Below are 21,382 nucleotides of genomic sequence, written 5' to 3' on the forward strand. Positions count from 1 at the left end.
AAGCCCCACATTGGGCTCTGTGCTGACAGCTCAGAGCCTGGAGCCTGCTTTGGATTCTGTGTCTTCCTCTTTCTCTGCCCCTCCCCAGTGTGTGCTGTCTCTCTTTCTGTCTCTCAAAAGTAAACAAACATTAAAAAAATAAAACAAAAAAAAAATCCTACCACTCTGTAAGAAGGTCAAATAGCTATTGGGGGATGACCTCCTATAGCAGTCAATAGGGACATTGGTTCCTGGAAGCTCACAGAAGTTTTCATCTCTCTGACTCTAGCCTTGGGAAGAGGTTATTGTTAAAGAAATGATATGGCAAGCGTGGAAACATGGATGTGGAAATGCTAAGGAAGATGCGACCAGAACAAGTTTAGCCTAAGTAATGTCTAAAGTTCTCTACGCTCTTACACCACTTCGAGAAAGCATGGGGATGATGTGCCTCTTCCCCTATCCTAACTTAGGGGATAGAAAAGGAAGTTCTTGGGACAGATTGCAGAAGTGAATTGTATAACACAGAGTTCTTTAAAGAATACACATCTTCAGAGCTGCGGTTCTCCTGGGCATAACTCAACTCTGCTAAACAAGAGGGAGTTGAAATCATTTCCTTTAGGCACTAGACCCACATATTATGTTCCTGCCTAGCAACCTCATCCTGCAGCTGTGCTGGGTGGAGTAGTTCAGAGCAGCTAATCCACCAAGAAAGCTGTGTTGGGCACCTACCGTTTGAAAGGCACCATTCTGGCTGCTATAGAAGAGCCCATGGCAGTAGAGAATGTGTCTAACAGAAGGTTGTGCTCACTGACCCCTTCCTTTCAGCCACCAGACTGACCTTATCTCTAGCTGAGGACTTCCTGTGCACCCGTAATTACTTGACGGGGCAAGAGGCTTCAGTTCCAAGTCAGCGGATAGGATAATGAGTCATGATGCATATGGTAGCTGTGGCTTTGCTGACTGTGCATTCACCCTCTCAGCACTGCACTTTGGGCTCCAGAAGAGAAAGAAGGGCTGCCAGAGGGGGCTGATTTTTAGCTGCTTAACAGTATTGATCTTGCGTTTTTCAAGGATCCAGCACTGAGTGTGTGTGTGTGTGTGTGTGTGTGTGTGTGTACACTTGTCAGGACGGGGAAGGCAGGAGGGAGGTGCAAAAATGACTGTGGGAAGTTAGGAACTCAAAGTGGACTTTGTAGCTTTTAGTCACAGTGATGTCAAGATGAAGTGGGAGGGTTGGAAGCAGAAAGAGCCCCGAGCTAAGAATCAACCTAGGGTCACATTCTGTCTACAACTGAACTGAGTGTTTAAATATGACTTTCCCCATTTTAATTTTTTTTTAAAGTGTATTTATTTATCTGGAGAGAGAGAGAGCATGCACATGCAAGCAGGGGAGGGGCAGAGAGAGGGAGAGAGAGAATCCCAAGCAGGTTCCGCGCTGTCAGTGCAGAGCCCCACGTGGGCCTCGATCCCATGAACCAAGAGATCATAACCTGAACTGAGATCAAGAGTCGGATGCTTAACCCACTGAGCCACCCAGGTGCCCCTCCCCCATTTTAAAAACAAGGGTAATGGCCTTGCTCAACTCCAAAGGATTTATTAAATGAAAGAGAATTGGACCATGAGCCTTGCAAAGGCCAGGTCTCTACTTCATTTGTCTCTGTGCCTTTCAGCGTCTGGCATAGCGCTTTGTGCGCGAAGTAACTCTTCAGTGAATATTGTCTAGACCGAGTCACTGAAACCACCTGTTCCACCTTACATGTAAGGAAACACAGTGAAGGACAGTGATGGAAAGAGCAAACACGGAAGGCACCAGTTACGTCTTGTGTTGTACATTCAATCAACCAAAGTATCCTTCTTTTGAAGTGGCAGCACCGGGAGTAGAATCCAGATCTTTGAACTCTGACACCTCTGCTCTTGCCCCCTACCATATTGCCTCTGAGTTATTTGGCTAAAATCAGAGAGCTTGTTTACGGCTGAGATGGGATTCCTTTGCAGGAGAGCTATTACAGACCCCCTGTGCATGGAGTTTAAATATAATGAATGGTTAAAAAACAGGGTCTCTGGAGCCAGGATGCCTGGGTTTGAATCCCAATTCTGCCATTGACTATGTGATCTCATTTAATCTCTTTATCCCTCAGCTTTCTCATCTGTACAAAGGGGACTGAAATTGCATTTCACCTCCCAAGGTTGTTGTGAGGATTAAATGAGTTAAAATATGTAAGGAAGGGCGCCTGGGTGGCTCAGTCAGTTAAGCGGTTGACTCTTCGTTTCTGCTCAGATAAAGCCCCACTTCGGGCTGGGATCTGTGCTGAGTGTGGAGCCTGCACACAGGCTCCTGTGAGAGGAGGGGAGAGGAGGGGAGAGAGGATTCTCTCTCTCCCTTTCTCTTTGTCCCTCCCCTGCTCGTGCATGCTTGCTCTCTCTCTCTCAAAATAAATAAGTAGACTTAAAAAAAAATACATGAAGAGCTTAGAAAAGTGCCTGGCACATAATAAGTACATTATTGTTTGCTGCTCTTCTCAAGGAAGTTAGGCTTTTACTGCTATGGTGGTGGCTACAATCAGCCTTCACAAAGACAGCCATTTGATGACGGTGGAGTTTTTTTCTTCCTGAATAGGTAAGATTCCCATAGATGTTTTAAAGGACTGGAGACTCTACTCTATAAGTTCTTTGAGGGCTGAGGTGCTTCTCTGGTAAAGACTCTCCAGGGCTGAGTTCAGTGCCATACAATTGGTGGGCAATTGGAAAACGATGACCAATAACTCCTGGGGCTGTCTGGGCCTGGGATAATTATCTCCTATGCACAGCACATTGACAGCTGAGATGGGACACTGGCTTTCTACAAGCACATCTCCTTCCCTTAAAATCTTCCAAAGCCCAGCCTTTATTCAGATTTGCTCAGCATTAGAAAGTCACTGGAACCCCCAGCACAAAGACGGTGGCTGAATGCCAAAGGACCATAGCCAGGAAAACCGTGTGAGAGGCAATCTCGCTCCTGCCAAGAATGGGATGCGATTTCCTACCCCTACCCCCGCAGTGGGCCCCCAACCTCCTGTCCTTCCCATTCCCCATCCACCCCCAGTCCTATGGGCCACGGATTTCTGCCTGAAAAAGCAATTCAGCGCTGTACACTGGGGATGTTTCCTTCTGACCTACTTCAGGCGGAACACTTGCCCTGCTGAGAAAGGGCAGCGGCCGCTCAGCATTCCCCCACCCCCACCCACCCCCCGCCGTGGCCTCCAGATGCTGAGTCGTCTGTCACTCACAGCCAACGGCCACACCTGAGAAGGAGCTTTTCTTCATGGTTTCCCCACATCGACACCTGGACTGACTAACCTGACAGGTTCCTGGGGTAGAGTTGAAACCTGTTTCCTGGTATAAATGTGCTTTGCCTTTTCTGTTATGTGCCTGTTTTTGTAATTTGGTTCAGAACCACCATTTACTATAGACCCGGGAACTCAGATTGCCATTTTCAAGTGTTCCTAGTTTCTCCTTCTTCCTCTTCTCCTTCTCCCTCTTCTTCATAATCAGTGCCTTCCAGAGTACCTACTATACATATTCCCTTTAGTATACCCAGTACTCAACTTTGCGAGGTAGATATACTAGGACAGTGCTTCTCAGGCTTTAATGTGCATAGGGAATCCTGTTCAAAGGCGATTCTGTTGAGTAGGTCTGGGAGATACCTGAGATTCTGCATTTCTCACAAGCTCCCATGCGATATTGATGCTGCTGGTTCTAATTCCTTGAGTGGCAGAGATATCAGGAAGAATCTTTTGGTGACTGAAATCCAATGCGAACTAGTTAAGCAAGAGGAATTTATTACAAGGATATTGGTGTCTCACAAAGCCAAGTACAGGATTAAAAACGCACCCCAAGAGGAGTGGGAGCCAAAGAGGACCCTCTTGGGTTCTTGACTCTTCTTTCTCCTTGCATGCATTTCATTGCTCCATTCTTCCTCCACCCTTCCTTCCTTCCTTTCTCCTCCATTCTGGTTAGGACCAAGGTAACTCTACCCATAGTCCTGTGGATTCCATGTCCTCTGCTTCCTTGATTTACTGCTTTGGTATGGTGGAGCATATCTTCCAGTAACTTCCTATGAAAGTGAGCAACGGAAATAAAATTTTACTTACTAACATAACTGAGGGGAGCCTGGGTGGCTCAGTCGGCTCAGCGTCCAACTTCAGCTCAGGTCATGATCTCAAGGTTCGTGACTTTGAGCCCCGCATCGGACTCTGTGCTGACAGCTCAGAGCCTGGAGCCTGCTTCAGATTCTGTGTCTCCCTCTCTCTCTCTGCCCCTCCCCACCCCTCACTCTCTCCCTCTCTCTCAAAAATAAACTTTTGAAAAAATTAGAAAAAAAAACCCTGAAAATGTCTCTATACTCAATAGTATAAAGTATAGAATTCTAGCTTCCAGAGTAGCTGTTATAATATCCAATACCATTTCAATTTTCTATCCTTTGTATCTCATTCTGAAAGTTAAAAATTTTTGTTTATTAAAAATAGATTTTTATTCATTTATTTTTGAGAGAGAGAGAGAGAGAGAGAGAGAGAGAGAGAGAGAGATGGAGTGCAAGTGGGGGAAGGGCAGAGAGAGAGGGACACACAGAATCCGAAGCAGGATCTGAGCTGACTAGCCTGAGGCGGGGCTCAAACCCACAAGCCATGAGATCATGACCTGAGCTGAAGTCGGATGCTTAACTGACTGAGCCACCCAGAAGCCCCTCATTCTGAAAGGTTTTAGATTCTTCTCTCTGACCCCTAGCATTCTGAAAGTTCACCATGATGTGCCTTGGGATGGTTCTTTCCTCATTCATACTGGGCACTTAATGAGTCTTTTTGACCTGGAAACTTACATCCTTCTGTTGTAGAAAAAAAAAAAAAATTTCTTCTGGTTATTCACTTATTTCTTCCCCTCTCTTTTTTTGTTCAGTCCATCTGGAGCTCCTGTTATTAGGATGTTGGATCTTCTGACCTGATCTCTTGATCTTCTTATCTTCTGTATCTAATTTTCCATCTCTTTATCTCTTTGCTTTACTTTCTGTAAGATTTTATAAACTACTTTTTCTAACTTTGCTAGTTGAATTTTAAATATTTCTATTTTTAATTTCTCAGAGTTCTCTTTTGCTGTTCTCTGAATATTCCTTTTTCTAATAGGCTACTATTCTTATTTCATGAGTGTAGTAGCCTCTCTTCTGTCTCCAGGAACATTATTCTTGTCCTTTTTTGAACTTTTCTTCTCTCTACATTCTTTTCTCTTTTCTCTTTTCTTATTTCTTTATTTTGGTCTCTGTCTTTCATGTAGACTTTCTGTTTCTATTAAAGAGTGAGGCAGGGGCGCCTGGATGGCTCAATCAGTTGACCCTTGATTTCAACTCAGGTCATGTTCCTGGGGTCATGGAAGTGAGCCCTGTGTCAGGCTCCACACTGAGCATGGAGACTGCTTGAGATTCTCTCTCTCTTCCTCTGCCTCTCTCCCCTGCTCATGCTCTCTCTAAAAAAAAAAAAAAAAAAAAAAAAAAAACCCACTTTAAAGAGGGAGGCACTAAACAGTTTACCGGAAGAGGAACTAAGAAGAAACTAATGAAGCCCTCTTCATTGTACCTTTTGAGTCTTTTAAATTCTGAGCCACATTAGTATAAAGCCTATTCAAAAAAAACAAAACAAAACTTTTAGAATTTATTTTAAGCTTTATGTGCACAGGAATGGCTTGTCCATTGAGGAATTTTACTGTAGAGATATTGAGATAAGGTGTCAAGCAGCTTTTTCTCTGAGGGGACTTCTAAATGTCAGTGTTTAAAAGTCTCTCTGGGCCATTAAGTCTTTTCTGATAAGAATCTTCGAGACTCCTGTCTGAGGATAGGTGTTGGGGGAGGGTATAAGCCTAACTGCCAATTTTGTTGAATGAGTGTGGGAGGAAGGCCGGATATTCCACTGTTGAGAATGTAGCTTTTTAAACAGGTACCTCAACCCTCTCCTAACTATACATACCACTGAGTCTGTCAGCCTCTGGAGTAAGCTTCTCAAGCTGTCTGTGGTGAAGGACCAGTTTTTAAATTTCTTATCTGTCAGGGACCCACATGTAGTTCTAACGCACATGGCTAGTACATATCTCTTACCACACATGACTCACAATAGGAGTTCAAACATCCAAACTGGTCTACATCCTGTTCAGAAAGAAGAATCCACTGAGAACACACTTGAATGTTGAGGCAATTTCAAATTTCTATAAAAATTCTAAACACTCTTACTTTCTGTACTTATCATATTAGGGCCAGTAACAAAGTTTATGGGCCTAAACCAGTTCATGAACCAAATTTAACAGCACTGCTCTAGAAAAAAACAGTCTAATCTCTTGCCTTGAGGAGGAGCTGTCACTAGGCTTTGAGAGGGTGTTGGGGAAAATCTGGAAGGCTGGACTGCTCTGCAAATAGACTTTCAGCTCATTCCCCATCTCAGCTCCGCCCTTCATTCCCACATTCCTTGATACCCTGGGTTTCCAAACCCAGTGCTTTCCTGAATTGCTCATGTCCCATGATTGGTTCCTTTCTGCAGGCATCAGGCCACAGCTTCTACTACTTGGCCAAATCATTTACCCCTCCTTATTCTACTTTCTTCTCCCATTCTCTTTGTCCTTGCAGTTTATACTTTAAAAAATCCCTTTCAAAATCCTGACTTCTTCACAGAATTGATTCAAAAAGTATGGAATTTCAAGGTACCCAGAATAGCCAAAACAATCTTGAAAAAGAACAAGTTTAGAGGACTTATATATCCCAATTTAAAAACTTACTGCCAAGCTACAGTAACATGTTATCAAGTGTGATTTTGGCATAAGGACAGACATACAGATCAATGAAATAGAATTGAGCGTCCATAAATAAACCTTCTGATGTGTGATCAATTGATCTTTGGTAAGAATGCCAAGACAATTCAGTGGGAGAAAGAATAGTCATTTCAGCAGGTGGTGCCAAGACATGTGGAGATCCACACACAAAGAATGAAGTTAAACCCCTACCTCACATCACACACACAAATTAACACAAAATGGATCATAGACCTACACGTAAGAGCTAAAAATTTTATACTTTAGAAGAAAATATAAGAGTGAATCTTCATGAGGCAAAGACTTCTTATATATAACATCAAAAGCACAAGTAACAAAGGAAAAAATAAATTGGACTCATGAAAATTAAAAACTTTTGTGTTCCAAATGACACCATCAAGAAAATGCAAAGAAAACCTACATAAGAGAGAAAATATTTTCAAATCATATATCTGATAAGGGACTTATATCCAGAATATACAAAGAACTTTTACAATCTGTAGTAATAAGGCAAATAATCCAATTTTGAAATGGGCAAAGGACCTAAATAACATTTTTCCAAAGAAGATTTACAAATGGCCAATAAGCACATGAAAAGATTTTCAACATCATTAGCCATCAGGGAAATGCAATTTCAAAACTACAATGAGATACCACTTGATACTCTCTAGGAGGCTATTATCACAAAGACAGATGATAACAAATGTTACTAAGGATGTAGAGAAATTGGAACCTCACGTTGTACTGATGGGAATGTAAAATGGTGCAGCCACTTTGGAAAACAGTTTGCAGTTCCTCAAAAAGTTAAATGTAGGGGAGCCTGGGTGACTCAGTTGATTGGTGATGGACTCTTAATTTTGGCTCAGGTTGTGATCTTGAGGTAAAGGGATTGAACCCTACATGGGACTTTGCAACTGGACATGGAGCCTGCTTGAGATTCTCTCTGTCTCAATCTCTCTCTCTCCACCTCCCTCCCCTGCTCGCATTACCTCTCTCTCTCAAAAATAAAAAACAAAAATTTTTAATAATTAAAAAAAAAGTTAAACATAGACCACATGATCCAGCAATTCCCCTCCTAGGTGTATATATTCACATAATGAATGAATGTTCAAAAGCAACATCATTCATGATAGCCAAAAAGCAGAAACAATTCAAATGGTCATCTGCTGAAGATGGATAAATAAAATGTGGTATATCCATACAATGGAATTTTATTTAATGATAAAAATAAATGAAGTACTGATACATGCTACAACATGAATGAATTTTGAAAACGTTATGCTTAGCAAAAGTCACAATGTCACAAAGTCACAAATGCTTCCATTTACATAAAATGTCAAGAATAAGGAAATCTACACAGAGAGAAAATAGATCAGTGGTTGCCTAGGATGGAGTCCAGGGGATAGGGAGGAAATGGGGAAGGAGGTTTTTTTTCAGGGTGATAAAACTATTCTAAAATTGATTGTGATGGGACACCTGGGTGGCTGAGTTGGTTAAGCCTATGAGTCTTGATTTCAGCTCAGGTCATGATCCCATGGTCCGTGAGATCTCATGGTTCATGGGATCAAGCCCTGCATTGGGCTCTGCGCTGACAGTGCAGAGCCTGCTTTGGATTCTCTCTCTCCCTCTCTCTCTCTGCCCCTCCCCTGCTTGCATGCATGCATGTGCTCTCTCTGCCTCAAAACAAATAAATAAACATTAAAAAAATAAAATAAAATTGATTATGGTGATGGCTGCACAACTCTGTGAATATACTAAAAGCCCCTGAATTAGATACTTTAGATAGGTGAATTGTATGGTATGTGAGTTATTTCTCAATAAAACTGTTATAAAGGAATTTCTGGGGTCAACCCACCTGGTCTAACTGCAAGTCCCAGTGCTACCACTCTTGAATGTGGAGGGTCTTCAGCTTATCTTATGCACAGTGCTCCTCAATTATTAACACATGAGCTCAAATCTGAGGTGACACATTTGTTCTCAAACTAATGGTGATTTAAGGGCTTGCTATTGGCTTCCTTAGGGGATGTACCTAAAAATGGTGTTTATTGAGTCAGACAAATTAATCAACTGTGCTTAACTTGACACTCTTACTCCACAGAAAAGTTTCTTTTATTTTTAAAAAGCTATCTCCTTTTATTAATAGCAAATAATACAAAAAGCTCCTCCCTTTTTGAAAGCCTCAGCATGTGTTCTGAGTGAGGATATAAACCCAGTTGGTTCATTTATTCAACAAATATTTCCAGAGTACTCACTACGTGCTACTCTGCCAGATTCTGCAAATGCAACCAATGGTGAACAAATAGCAGAGAGGAGAGAGCTGAATAAACAAGCCTTTAGGTCAGTGTGGACTCAAACTAGTCCATCCTAAATCTCCAATGACAGAGGAATTGGGGATGTTTCACTGTTGAGGGATTCAGGGAAATGTCTACGTTATCTTTTTTCTTCTTTGAGCAGTCGCGGTTGGGTTTCTTGAATTACATAAATAGTAGAACAACACTAGCAGAAATGGGGGAAAAAAGAAAAGACGCCAAACAACAGTGCTGCTGCATCAATCCAATTTCAAACCATTTCTCCACTCGACCCATTTTTGAAGATTCTAGCTCCATTTCCCCCTAGCTTTGGCGACCTCCATTGCATGTCTCTTAGAGGACCCAGTTCAAAAGGACCTCCCAAGACTCACTCTGAGAAATTCAGACCTGAGGTGTTGGAGCTTGGTGGCAGCCAAGATCCCCACCCCCCTCCCAGCTGCTCAGGAGGTTGGGGGAACAAAGAAGTGGATGTAAATCTCAGCACCAGTTTGCTTCTGGGCACATTCCCCCAGATTCAGAAGCCAGGCAGAAGAGGACTGCTGAACATCAGGGCAGAAGAGGGAGGCCAATGCCTGAGGTGTGCAAGCCTTGCCATTGGAGGTATCCTGTGTTCAGAGACCGGCAATGCAATCACTGTCACCAGCAAGTCAGTGGGGGACATCTAGGGAGGAATATGAGTCCCCACTCAGGTGTGCTGGGGTGCAAGTCTGGCCCTGTTGACCTCGCTGACGAGAGGCAGCAGGCAAGCCCATGGGCAGGGCCATGAGGGCCTCTGAGTTTCCACTCTCTGAGGGTACTGAGCACTCCTAGTGCCCAACCCTGCTGAGGCAAGTCTGGCCCAAATGCCAGCAAAGTGAAGAACATGCTGTAGGATCTTGATGTGTCTCTTCACCTCTCTGAGCCTGTTTATTCATCTGTAAATGGGGCTAATAATCCTCACTTTGTGGAACTGAACCTTGTGAGGGTTAGAGATCTCAAGAAGCCTAGCCCTGCTTCTCAGTGAATACTTTGCCATTATGTCTGGGACACCTACTTATTCTTGTGGGCTATGAGCCCCCCTAAATTTCTAGGATTCAGCTTTGTTATTCTCATCTCTCACTGAATAGAATTGTGTGTGTGTGAGTGTGTGTGTGTGTGTGTGTGTGCAAAAAAGGTGATCTTATTACAGCATGGGGACAGGACCTGTGAGCAGGAAGAGCTGCCAGAATTTTTTAAATATTAAAAGGTTTATTTTACCAGGTGCCCAGGCAGCTCAGTTGGTTAAACTTGCAACTCTTGATTTCAGCTCAGGTCATGATCTCACAATTCGTAAGATCAAGCCCCACATCTCTCTATCTTTCTGCCTCTCTCTCTCTCAAAATAAATAAACTTAAAAAAAAAGTTTTATTTAACAATATGACTACAATGTAATAAATGTTTATTATAGCATCTTTGAACATATCATAAAGGCAACACAAAATCAAAATAAGCCTGTAATCTGACCCCTCAGAAATAACCACAGTTAACATTTTCATGTAGAGTCTCCCAGTCTTTTGTTTTATGTATGTAGTTGTCATGGAATATACATATTTAGTTCCTACTTTGTATTCTACTCTAAGTATCTGTCATCATAACACTTTTATAATGGCACTTAAATTAACTAGCATTTATTTATTTTTTATCTTTTGTAAAGTACCTAGCATTTAAAATATTGGGGTACCTGGCTGGCTCAGTCAGAGGGAGCATGTGACTCTTGATCTCGGGGTCATAAGTTCGAGCGCCCCACTGGGTGTAGAGATTACTTAAAAACAAATAAATAAGGACCTAGGCGGCTCAGTCGATTAAACATCCAACTCTTGATTTCAGTTCAGGTCATGATCTCATGGCTTGTGGGATCAAGCCCTGAGTTAGGCTCTTGCACTGACAGTGTAGATCCTGCTTGGGATTCTCTCTTTTCCCCTGTTTGTTCCTCAACTGCTCATGCTCTCTCTCTCTCTCTCAAAAATAAATAAATATTTAAATAATTAATTAATTAATTAAACTAAAACTAAACTAAAATAACATCCCACAGTATGATTATACCATAAGTCTTCAACCAACCCTCTGTTGTTAGTTGTATCTGATTCTCACTATTATAAATAGTACCGTCGTGAATATTCTTTTTTTATTTTTTAATTATCAAGTGAATATCATCATGAATACTATTTTTTTAAGCCAATTCTTTTTTTTTTTTTTCAGTTTGTTTATTTTGAGAGTGAGAGAAAGAGAGCTTGCATGCACATGTGAGAAGGGGAGGGGCAGAGAGAGAGAGGAGAGAGACAGAATCCCAAATAGGTTCTGTGCTGTCAGCATGGAGTCCGATTCAGGGCTTGATCCACAAACAGATCATGACTGAGCCCAAATCAAGAGTCAGGCGCTTAATCAATTGAGCCACCTAGGCGCCCCCATGAATATTCTTTTATTTTTAGTGTTTTTATTTTCTTTGAGAGAGAGTACATGAGTAGAGGAGGGGCAAAGAGAGAGGGAGAGAGAGAATCCCAAGCAGGCTCTGTGTGTGTCAGCACAGAGCCTGATGCGGGGCTCAAACTCACAAACTGTGAGATTGTGACCTGAGCTGAAATCAAAAGTTGGTGTCTTAATTGACTGAGCCACCCAGGCACCTCACCCCCATCAATATTAAAGCTAAATCTTTGCACACATTTCTGATTATTTTCCTAAAATAAATTTCTAAAATGGAAACACTACTTCAAATAGTAAGCAAATTTTTAAGGTTTTTGAGACCTGCTGACAAATTACCTAGAAAGGAAATAATTTTTAAATTTGGGTTTTATCTATTTATTTTAATATTTCTCTTTTTCTGCTTATAAAAGGAATACATTCTTGTCAAAACAAACATGTAGAAATATATATTTAAAAAGATTTTAAATTTCCCTTAATTTTATTGTCCAGAGATAATTGCTAATAACAATTTGGTGCACATTAGGAGTACCTTGAATGACTCCAATTAGATACTTAGATTTAGTTGATTACCAGATTTTATTTTTTATTTTTTTCCCAATTTTATTTAAATCCAAGTTACTTAGCATACAGTGTAATAATGGTTTCAGGAATAGAATTTAGTGATTCATCACTTACATATAACACCCAGCAAGTGCCCTCCTAATGCCCATCACCCATTAAGCCCATCCCCTCCAGGAATACCCAATACCCAATACCCCTCCAGGAATCCTCAGTTTGTTCTCTGTATTTACGAGTTTCTTATGGTTTTCCTCCCTATCTTTTTTTTATCTTATTTGTCTTTCCCTTTCCCTACATTCATCTGTTGAGTTTCTCAAATTCCACATATGAGTGAAATTATGATATCTGTCTTTCTCTGACTGACTTATTTCGCTTAGCATAATACCCTCCAGTTTCATCCATGTTGCTGCAAATGGCAAGATTTTGTTCTTTTACCTTGCCAAGTAGTATTCCATTGTGTATATAAACCACATCTTCTTTATCCATTCATCAGTTGATGGACATTTGGGCTCTTGCCATAATTTGGCTATTGTCAGTAGCACTGCTATAAACATTGGGGTGCATGTGCCCCTTTAAATCAGCATTTTTTTTATCCTTTGGATAAATTTCTAGTAGTGCAATTGCTAGGTCATAGGGTAGTTCTATTTTTAATTTTTTGAGGAACCTCCATACTGTTTTCCAGAATGGCTATACCATTTTGCATCCCACCATCAATGCAAAAGTGTTCTCTTTTCTCTGATCCTCACCAACATCTGTTAATTTTAGCCATTCTGACAGGTATGAGATAGTATCTCATTGTGGTTTTTAATTTGTATTTCCCTGCTGATGAGTGATGTTAAGCATCTTTTCATCTTTTCATGGTTAACACCATCAGGATGTCTTCTTTTGAAAAGTGTCTGTTCATGTCTTCTGCCCATTTCTTCACTGGAGTACTTGTTTTTTGGGTGTTGAGTTTGATAAGTTCTTTATAGATTTTGGATACTAACCCTTTACCTGGTACGTCATTTGCAAATATCTTTTCCCATTCTGTCAGTTGCCTTTTAGATTTGTTAAGATTACCATATTTTAAACATCTTCCTCCCTTTTTCTTCATTTCTTACAAGCCCAGACTGAGTCATTAGTGAGCTCCTTCTTTGAAGGTGGCCTGTGGCCAGGTCTACACCATTCACACTCTCAGTACAGCCTTGTCTGGTTATCACGGGCAAGCTCAGGCAGCCATCTCAGCCTCTCTCTGGAATCCACTACCGGTTTCCTCTCCGTGGAGAGGAAGAGTAGGAAGGGGGCACCAGAATGCAGTTGTAAATGTAGGTTCTGGCACTCACCCCCTGGATGCCTGGGGGAAAATGAGTGAAAGCACTGTAATGTAGCCAAGTCTGGAATCATGCCTGGGCATTCTAGAAACAGGTCATATGTACTACCTGTACGTATCTACACACACCCGGAACAAACAGCTATGGGCTCATACATAATGTCAGTGCCTAGATTCTATATGCCAGCAGCTATCTCCACATCCTTTAACAAGCTCAGTTCTCTGCAGAAAGCTTACCCGCAGACGTTTGTGAAATGTGTTTATATGCATAAACACACACACACACACGCACATGCACACGTATATATATATAATTTGTCTCTGGAGGGGACCTCTCACCTACACAAGAGCCCAGAGTTACAAAGAAAAACCCTATTGGTGATAACAGAAGGTCCCTTATACTAGAAAGGCTCAACGGTATACTAGAGGGGTATAACAAGGCAAAGGCCTTTGGGCACTATGGCCCTTAACAGTCCAACATTCCTCCCAAACTGATGACACCCCAACCCATCCACACCTTCCATTCAGAGTTAGCTCTACTTTCAGAGATACAGGTTCCCATGACATTTCTTAATGCTGTTAATGGTAATTATAACTAATAAATTCTCTTCTGTGGCTGCTAAGATCCTATCTCCTCCATGAAATCTTTTGGTCAATGGCAAGAGAAGTAAGAATTTTACTTGGCCTATTTTGTCTCAAGGTACATTCTTTTTGCGACTTCTTCATCACATGTGTGTGATATCTCCTTGGCTTTATGTAATGTGAATAATATGCATTATCTCTATTTAAAAAAATTTTTAATTTATTTTTGAGAGAGAGAGACAGAGTATGAGTGGGGGAGGGGCAGAGAGAGAGGGAGACACAGAATCCAAAGAAGGCTCCAGGCTCTGAGCTATCAGTACAGAGCCCAACTTGGGACTCAAACCTGTGAACCATGAGATTATGACTTGAGCTGAAGTCAGACGTTTAACCAACCAAGCCACCCTGGTGCCCCTGCATTATCTTTATTCTTCGAGTTGTTGAACCTATTTTCACTTGTCCATTCCTTATAACCTTTAAGTCTGTCAGTGGCAGACAATGTGTTACAATCCTTAACATCCTGGATCAACAAAATGGAAGCTCCAAAAACCCAACTGTATGTAAGAAAGCATATGATAATAAGAGCAATACTAATATTTATTGAGTGCTGGCTGCGTGCCAGTCCCTGTCGTAAGCACTTTGCACGTATCAACTCATTCTGTCCTCACAACTCTGTCAGGAAGACACCATTGTTATTTTCATTTTACGTGTGAGGGACTTGAGGCACAGAGAGATTAACTGACTTGCCCAAAGTCACACAAGGAGTAGAACCAAACAGGACTCATAAGCTGACAACCTGTAACACTAACATTTTGGTGTTTAGCATTCTGGTTTTTTTCCATGTGTATTTAAAGGCATTTTGTTTTACTTTAGAAAACTGAGGTCATAAATGTACTTAATAGGCGTTAAGTGTGTGTCTTTGCTCAGGATATAAATTTGTAATTTCTGTGATGTACCTTTTAATTTTAAGAAGTTTTTCACATGGCTGAAGTTTAACATTGTGACTTCTGTTAATCTTTTCCTTTGTAATTTCTGTCACTGTTTTTATGTTTGGAAAATCCTTCCCCATTACAGGATCACTATCTTGTCTTCTGGCTTTATTGTTTCTTTTTTATCTTTAATTATTTATGTTATTTGAAATTTATTTGATAAATAATGTTTCCTTTTCCCTGACAAATTTGTGATATTTCCTTAATATTCCTTAACATTACATTCTTAATTATTCTAAGGTCTGTTTCAAAGTTGACTGATCTGTTTATTTAATAGATGTTGTTTTGTAGGGTAAGTCTTCCCAATTTGTTCTTGTTTTATTAGCAATCGTGCCTTAACATTTTGTCAAATAAACAATAGAATTATTGCATCAAGTTGGTTAACCTAACAAGTTAATTCAAGAAGAGTTGATATATTTAAGATGTTCAGATTTCTAATTTTTTCCATTTTAAAAATCTCCTCCCTTGCTACTTTTTGTTTTTTTCTGGATTACATTTACAGAGAGTGGTTTATTATACTTTCCTTTTTTAAAAAATTGGGGCTCCTGATTCTTGATTTCGGCTCAGGTCATGATATGATGGTTTGTGAGATCAAACCCAGAGTCAGGCTCTGTGCTGACAGAATGGAACCTGCTTGGGATTCTCTCTCTCCCTCTCTCTCTTCCAGTCCCTTCTTTGAACTCAATCTCTCTCAAAATAAATAAATAAACATTTTTTTAATTTTTTAAAAATTAAAAAAAAATCCCAGAGACTTATTTACTAAGTCTACTGCTATTTGGCTTTGTGACTCACAAATTTCTGGAATCATCTTAATTTTGTTCTTTCTATTTTCCTTAGAAGTGTTTTATTGTTCTTTTCATAACTTTTCTGAGATAAATCTGAGTTTGTTTATTTTCATCATGTTTTATAGTGACAGCATTTACCTTTAACACAGCTTTGACTACCTTCTATAATATGTTTTGATTCCCATCATGAACTATGAAATCTGTAAATGATTTTTTAAAAAACAGCTTTTTTGGAATATATACCTACCATCATATTCACCTGTTTAAAGTGTATAGTTCAATAAGACCTTCTGTAATCCCCAGATATTCATACTTATGGATGCTTGTTTTATGTTCTTAGGAATTTTCTGAAAATAGCCACTTATTAAACCAGAATTCATTATAAGAAGAAAATAAATAAAGAAAGAAAGAAAGAAAGAAAGAGAGAAAGGGAGAGAGAGAAAGAGAGAGAAAGGGAGAGAGAAAGAAAGAAAAAAGTGTACAGTTCAGTTAAATTTTAATATATTTAGAGAATTGTACAAGCATCACCACCGTCTGACTTCAGAACATTTTCATCACTTTTCGAAGAAACCCTGGGGGCAACTGATTGGCTCAAATGAAAGAGCATGTGACTCTTTTTTTTTTTTTTTAATTTTTTTTTTTCAACGTTTATTTATTTTTGGGACAGAGAGAGACAGAGCATGAACGGGGGAGGGGCAGAGAGAGGGAGACACAGAATCGGAAACAGGCTCCAGGCTCTGAGCCATCAGCCCAGAGCCCGACGCGGGGCTCGAACTCACGGACCGCGAGATCGTGACCTGGCTGAAGTCGGACGCTTAACCGACTGCGCCACCCAGGCGCCCCAAGAGCATGTGACTCTTGATCTCAAGGTCATGATTCCAGCCCCACTTGGGTGTAGAGATTACTTAAATAAACAAAAAAAACTTAAAAAAAGAGAAAGAAAAAGAAACCCTATACCTATTAACAATACGTCTCATTTCTCCCTTCTCCTAGTCCCTGGCAACTACTACTCAACTTTCTACTGCCATAGATTTACTTATTCTAGACACTTCATATAAATGGAATTATATAATAGGTGGCCTTTTGTATCTGGCTTCTTCCACTTAGCAAATGTTTTCAAGGTTCACCATGTTACCCATGTATCAGTACTCCATTCCTTTTAATGGCTGAATAACATTCCATTGTATGGACATACTGCAGTTGATTTATATGTTCCTTGACTGACGGACATTTGGGTTATTTCTGCCATGGTTATTATGAATACAATGCTGCTATGAACATTCATGTACAACTTTTTGTGTGGACATATGTTTTCCTTTCTCTTGGGTAGTATTTGGGAATGGAATTGTTAGATCATATGGTAACTTTATGTGTAACCTTTTGAAGAACGGCCAAGCTGTTTTCTAAAGTGGCTGCACCATTTTACATCCCCACCAGCAATGAGAGTTCTAGTTTCTTCATATCCTCATCAATAGTTGCTTTTTTATTTGTTTTTGATGTAGCCATTCTAGCAGATATGAAATCATATGTCATTTATTTGCAATGATAACTAATGATGACGATTATGTTGACCGTGTTCTCATGTGTACTTTGGCCGTTCATGTAGCTCTTTCAGAAAATGGCCATTTTTAATTGGATTAGTTGGCCTTATTGACTTGTATGAGTCCTTTATATGTTCTAGATACTAACTGCTTATGAGATACATGATTTGCAAATCATGTTCTCTCATTCTGTGAGTTTTTTTTTTTTCTCACTTTCTTGATGGTGTTATTTGAAACACAAAAGTTTTTTTTTTTTCCTCTAAATGTTTATTTTTGAGAGAGAGACAGAGCACAAGCAGGAAGGGGCAGAGAGAGACACACACACACAGAATCCAAAGCAGACTCCAGGCTCTGAGCTGTTGTCACAGAGCTTGACATGGGGCTCAAACTCATGAACTCAAGATCAAACTCATGAACTTAAGCTCATGACCTAAGACAAAGTCGGATGCTTAACTGACTGAATCACCCAGATATCCTGAAACACAAAAGTTTTTAATGTTGATGAAGTTAATTTATTTTTTCTTTTATCACTTATGTTTTTGGTGTTGTATCTAAAAATCCATTGCCTAACCCAAGGTCATGAAGATTTACTCCTATACTTTCTTCTAAGTGTTTTACAGTTTTAGTTTCTTAGTTTAGGTGTATGATACATATTGAGGCGTTTGTTTGTTTTTGTTTAAATTTATTTATTTATTTAACATTTATTTATTATGTTTTTATTTATTTTAGTAATCTCTATACCAATGTGAGACTCAAACTCATGACCCCAAGATCAAGAGTTGCACACTCTAAAAAAAAAAAAAAATGTGTTGCACACTCTACCTACTGAGCCAGCCAGGATCCCCTTTGTTTCCCATTTTGAGTTAATTTTTGTATATGGTGTAAAATCAGGGTCCAACTTCATCCTTTTACATATAAATATCCAGCTGTCCCTATGTTATTTGCTGAAAAGATTATTCTTTCCTCATTGAATTATCTTGGCATCCTTGTTAAAAATCTATTGATCATACATATGAGCATTTATTTCTGGATTCTCAACTCTTTTCTATTGAAGAAAATTGTCTATCCTTATGCAAGTACTATGCAATCTTGATTATTGTATACTTGAATTTAAAAAAATTTTTTTTACATTTATTTATTTATTTTTGAGAGACAGAAAGAGACAGAACAAAAGCAGGGGAGGGGCAGAGAGAGAAGGAAACACAGAATTTGAAGCAGGTTCCAGACTCTGAGCTGTCAGCACAGAGCCTGACATGGGGCTTGAACTCACAAACCGTGAGATCATGACCTGAGCCAAAGTCGGACGCTTAACCAACTGAGCCATCCAGGCACCCCTACTTGAATTTTTAATTTATTATTTGGAATATAAAAATGTATTGGGGGGGCTACCTGGATGGCTCAGTCAGGGTGTCTGATTCTTGATTTCAGCCTAAGTCATGATCTCATGGTTCATGGGATTGAGCCTTGTGTCAGGCTCTGTGCTGGCAGTGCATAGCCTACTTAGGATTCTCTCTTTTCTTCTCCCTGCCCCTCCCCCTCTCACATGCCTTCTCTCTCTTTTTCTCAAAATAAACGTTTTTTTAAAAAGTGTATTGAAAGTATATTTTTAAACATTCAAGTTTTTAGACCTTTAAGCTTTAATATTCAGTTTTAGGGGTGCCTGGCTGGCTCAATCAGTTAAGCATCTGACTTTGGCTCAGGTCATGATCTCACAGTCCATGGGTTTGAGCCCTGCACTGGCCTCTGTGCTGACAGGTCAGAGCTTGGAGCCTGCTTTGGATTCTGTGTCTTCCTCTCTCCTCTCTCTCTCTCTCTCTCTCAAAAGTAAAAAAAAAAAAACAATAAAATTAAAAAAAAATTCAGTTTTATTGCACTTTGATTAAAAAATAAAGGTAAGAGTTTCATAAGGTACCGAGCTCAGTATGTAATCATTAGGTTTATGAATTATAATATTTAGAACTGCCTTATCTAATATGGTAACCACTAGCCACATGTGACTGTTAAGCAACTCACAATGTGGCTAATGTAACTGAGGAACTGAATTTTAAAATTTTATTTAACATTTTCATCACCCTCAAGAATTTCCTCATGCCCAATTGCAATCAATTTCCATTACCACCCATGTCAGGCAATCTTTCTGTCTTAATAGATTTGCCTATTCTGAACATTTCATATAAATAGAATCACACAACCTACAGTCTTTTGTATTTGGTTTCTTTCACTTAACATAACGTTTTTGAGGTTCATTCATGCTGTAGTGTGTCAATACTTCACTCCTTTTTATTTTTGAGTAGTATTTCATTGAAGGGATACACCACATTGTATTTATCCATTTACCAGTTGATGGGCAGTGGATTGTTTCAATTTTACATAATTTTTTTTATTTTTTAATTTTTTAAATGTTTTTATTGTATTTTTGAGAAAGAGACAGAGCGCTAGCAGAGGAGGGGCAGAGAGAGAGGACAACACAGAATCTGGAGCCAGCTCCAGGCTCTGAGCTGTCAGCACAGAACACGACGCAGGACTCGAACTCACATACTGTGAGATTATAACCTGAGCCAAAATCGGACGCTCAACCAACTAAGCCACACAGGCGCCCCTAATTTTACGTGATTTTAATGAATTTAAGTTTAAATACTAAAGCAGGTAGGAGCGTCTGGGTAGCTCAGTTGGTTAAGTGTCTGACTTGGTTTCAGCTCAGGTCATGATCTCACAGTTCGTGTTTCAAGCCCCACATCAGGATCTGTGCTGATGGTGCAGAGCCTGCTTGGGATTCTCTCTCTCTTTCTCTGCCCCTCCCATACTCTCTCTCTCAAAATAAATAAATAAACTTAAAAATTTTTTAAATACTAAAGCAGGTAAGATAGTTCTCCTTCAAGCACGACTTTATTGCATTGGGGAGACTACATTTCTCTTTAACCTTTGAAAATTTAATACAAGAATTGAGATATGCAGTAAGAGTAAAATATACTCTGAATTCCAAAGACTTAGAATGAAAAAAGAACAGAGACTATCAAAGTAAAGTTGAAAGATGAACAAAATAACAAGATAGGGTTTCTAGAAATGTGGAGGGGGGAAACATTAAAAACTCACCTCTGAATACCTCCAGGGGTGATAGTATCCCCTTGTGTTATTTACAGGCACTGCGTTATTTCATATGTATGACCTCTTTTCGTCTTCCCAGTGACACAGTGAGGTAAGGACTATCTATTCTGTGCTTGAGGAAACCAAGGCTCAGAGAACTTAGTTTGTCCGAGGTCCCCCCGCTAGCATGTACGAAAACCAGATTTGACCCCTCTCTGATTTCAAAGTCCACATTTGTATCCATTGTAGATGAATGGAAAATTCACCAAGAATGTAGACAAGACACATGTTTGACTATGGCCTGGCCTTTAGATTTAAGCAACAGTCGGAGTGATGGCAGAGCAGGAGGGGCAAGGGGAAGACTTGACAAGAAAGAGGGTCTCTTTGTTCTAAATTGACAAGTTATTTCACATACTACACCTGCCGCCGGCCATTTCAGTCTTTTGGAAGGCTCTTCTGTTACCATGAGGCCCAGACCCTGCCCTCTCATCCCAGAGAAATACCTCGGGAGAAATAGCCTTGGCCTCCAGAGGCGGCTCTCACAAAGCCCGGCAGCGCCCCCAGCCCTGCTGCTCGATGATAAGATAAGACGCCTGAGGGACTGGGGAAAGAAGCCAGCCTGGTGACGCCCAGCTGCTCCCTTGGTGACGTCTGTCCACAGCAGACACCGTCCCTCCAGGGACTCCAGGCTCAGCCAAGAGGCCTCTGGTTTAAGACCAGCTCTATGGAGCTCCGATAACGCTGCCTTTCCAGAGCCTTCTGCAATCAGAATTGCCCCCAGCCTTCTGACCAAGTGTGGAGGGGGGGGGGGGTCTTCCTCAGCAGTGATGACTGACAGCAAGAAAGGTTCTTGCCTCCCCAGAGTCAGCAGCCCCAGACTGCTGACGCGTGCGGGGCTGGGCACTGTGAGTGTGACAGGACTATTTTTGCCCCAGGACAGTGCTGTCAGCAGGTAGGAGGTGAGGGGTCACACTGCCGCTGCTGGGGT

The 21,382-nt window shown here is 40.4% G+C and overlaps 2 protein-coding genes across 3 annotated transcripts in view; one reads left to right on the plus strand and one right to left on the minus strand.

Annotated features, from left to right (window-relative positions):
• The window catches only part of NINJ2 (ninjurin 2), a 78,698-nt gene that overhangs the window by 37,616 nt on the left and 19,700 nt on the right, over window positions 1-21,382 (plus strand). The window lies entirely within an intron of this gene.
• B4GALNT3 (beta-1,4-N-acetyl-galactosaminyltransferase 3) overlaps window positions 3,774-21,382 on the minus strand; it is a 140,217-nt gene continuing 122,608 nt past the window's right edge. Inside the window, exon 20 of the mRNA XM_045462777.1 lies at window positions 3,774-4,072. Within this exon, the coding sequence (XP_045318733.1) occupies window positions 3,838-4,072 (235 nt within the window). The 3' untranslated portion in view covers window positions 3,774-3,837. The remainder of the gene's footprint in view (window positions 4,073-21,382) is intronic.

Source organism: Leopardus geoffroyi, chromosome B4 (assembly GCF_018350155.1).
Source record: "Leopardus geoffroyi isolate Oge1 chromosome B4, O.geoffroyi_Oge1_pat1.0, whole genome shotgun sequence".
In the NCBI taxonomy this organism is placed as follows: Eukaryota; Metazoa; Chordata; class Mammalia; order Carnivora; family Felidae; genus Leopardus; species Leopardus geoffroyi.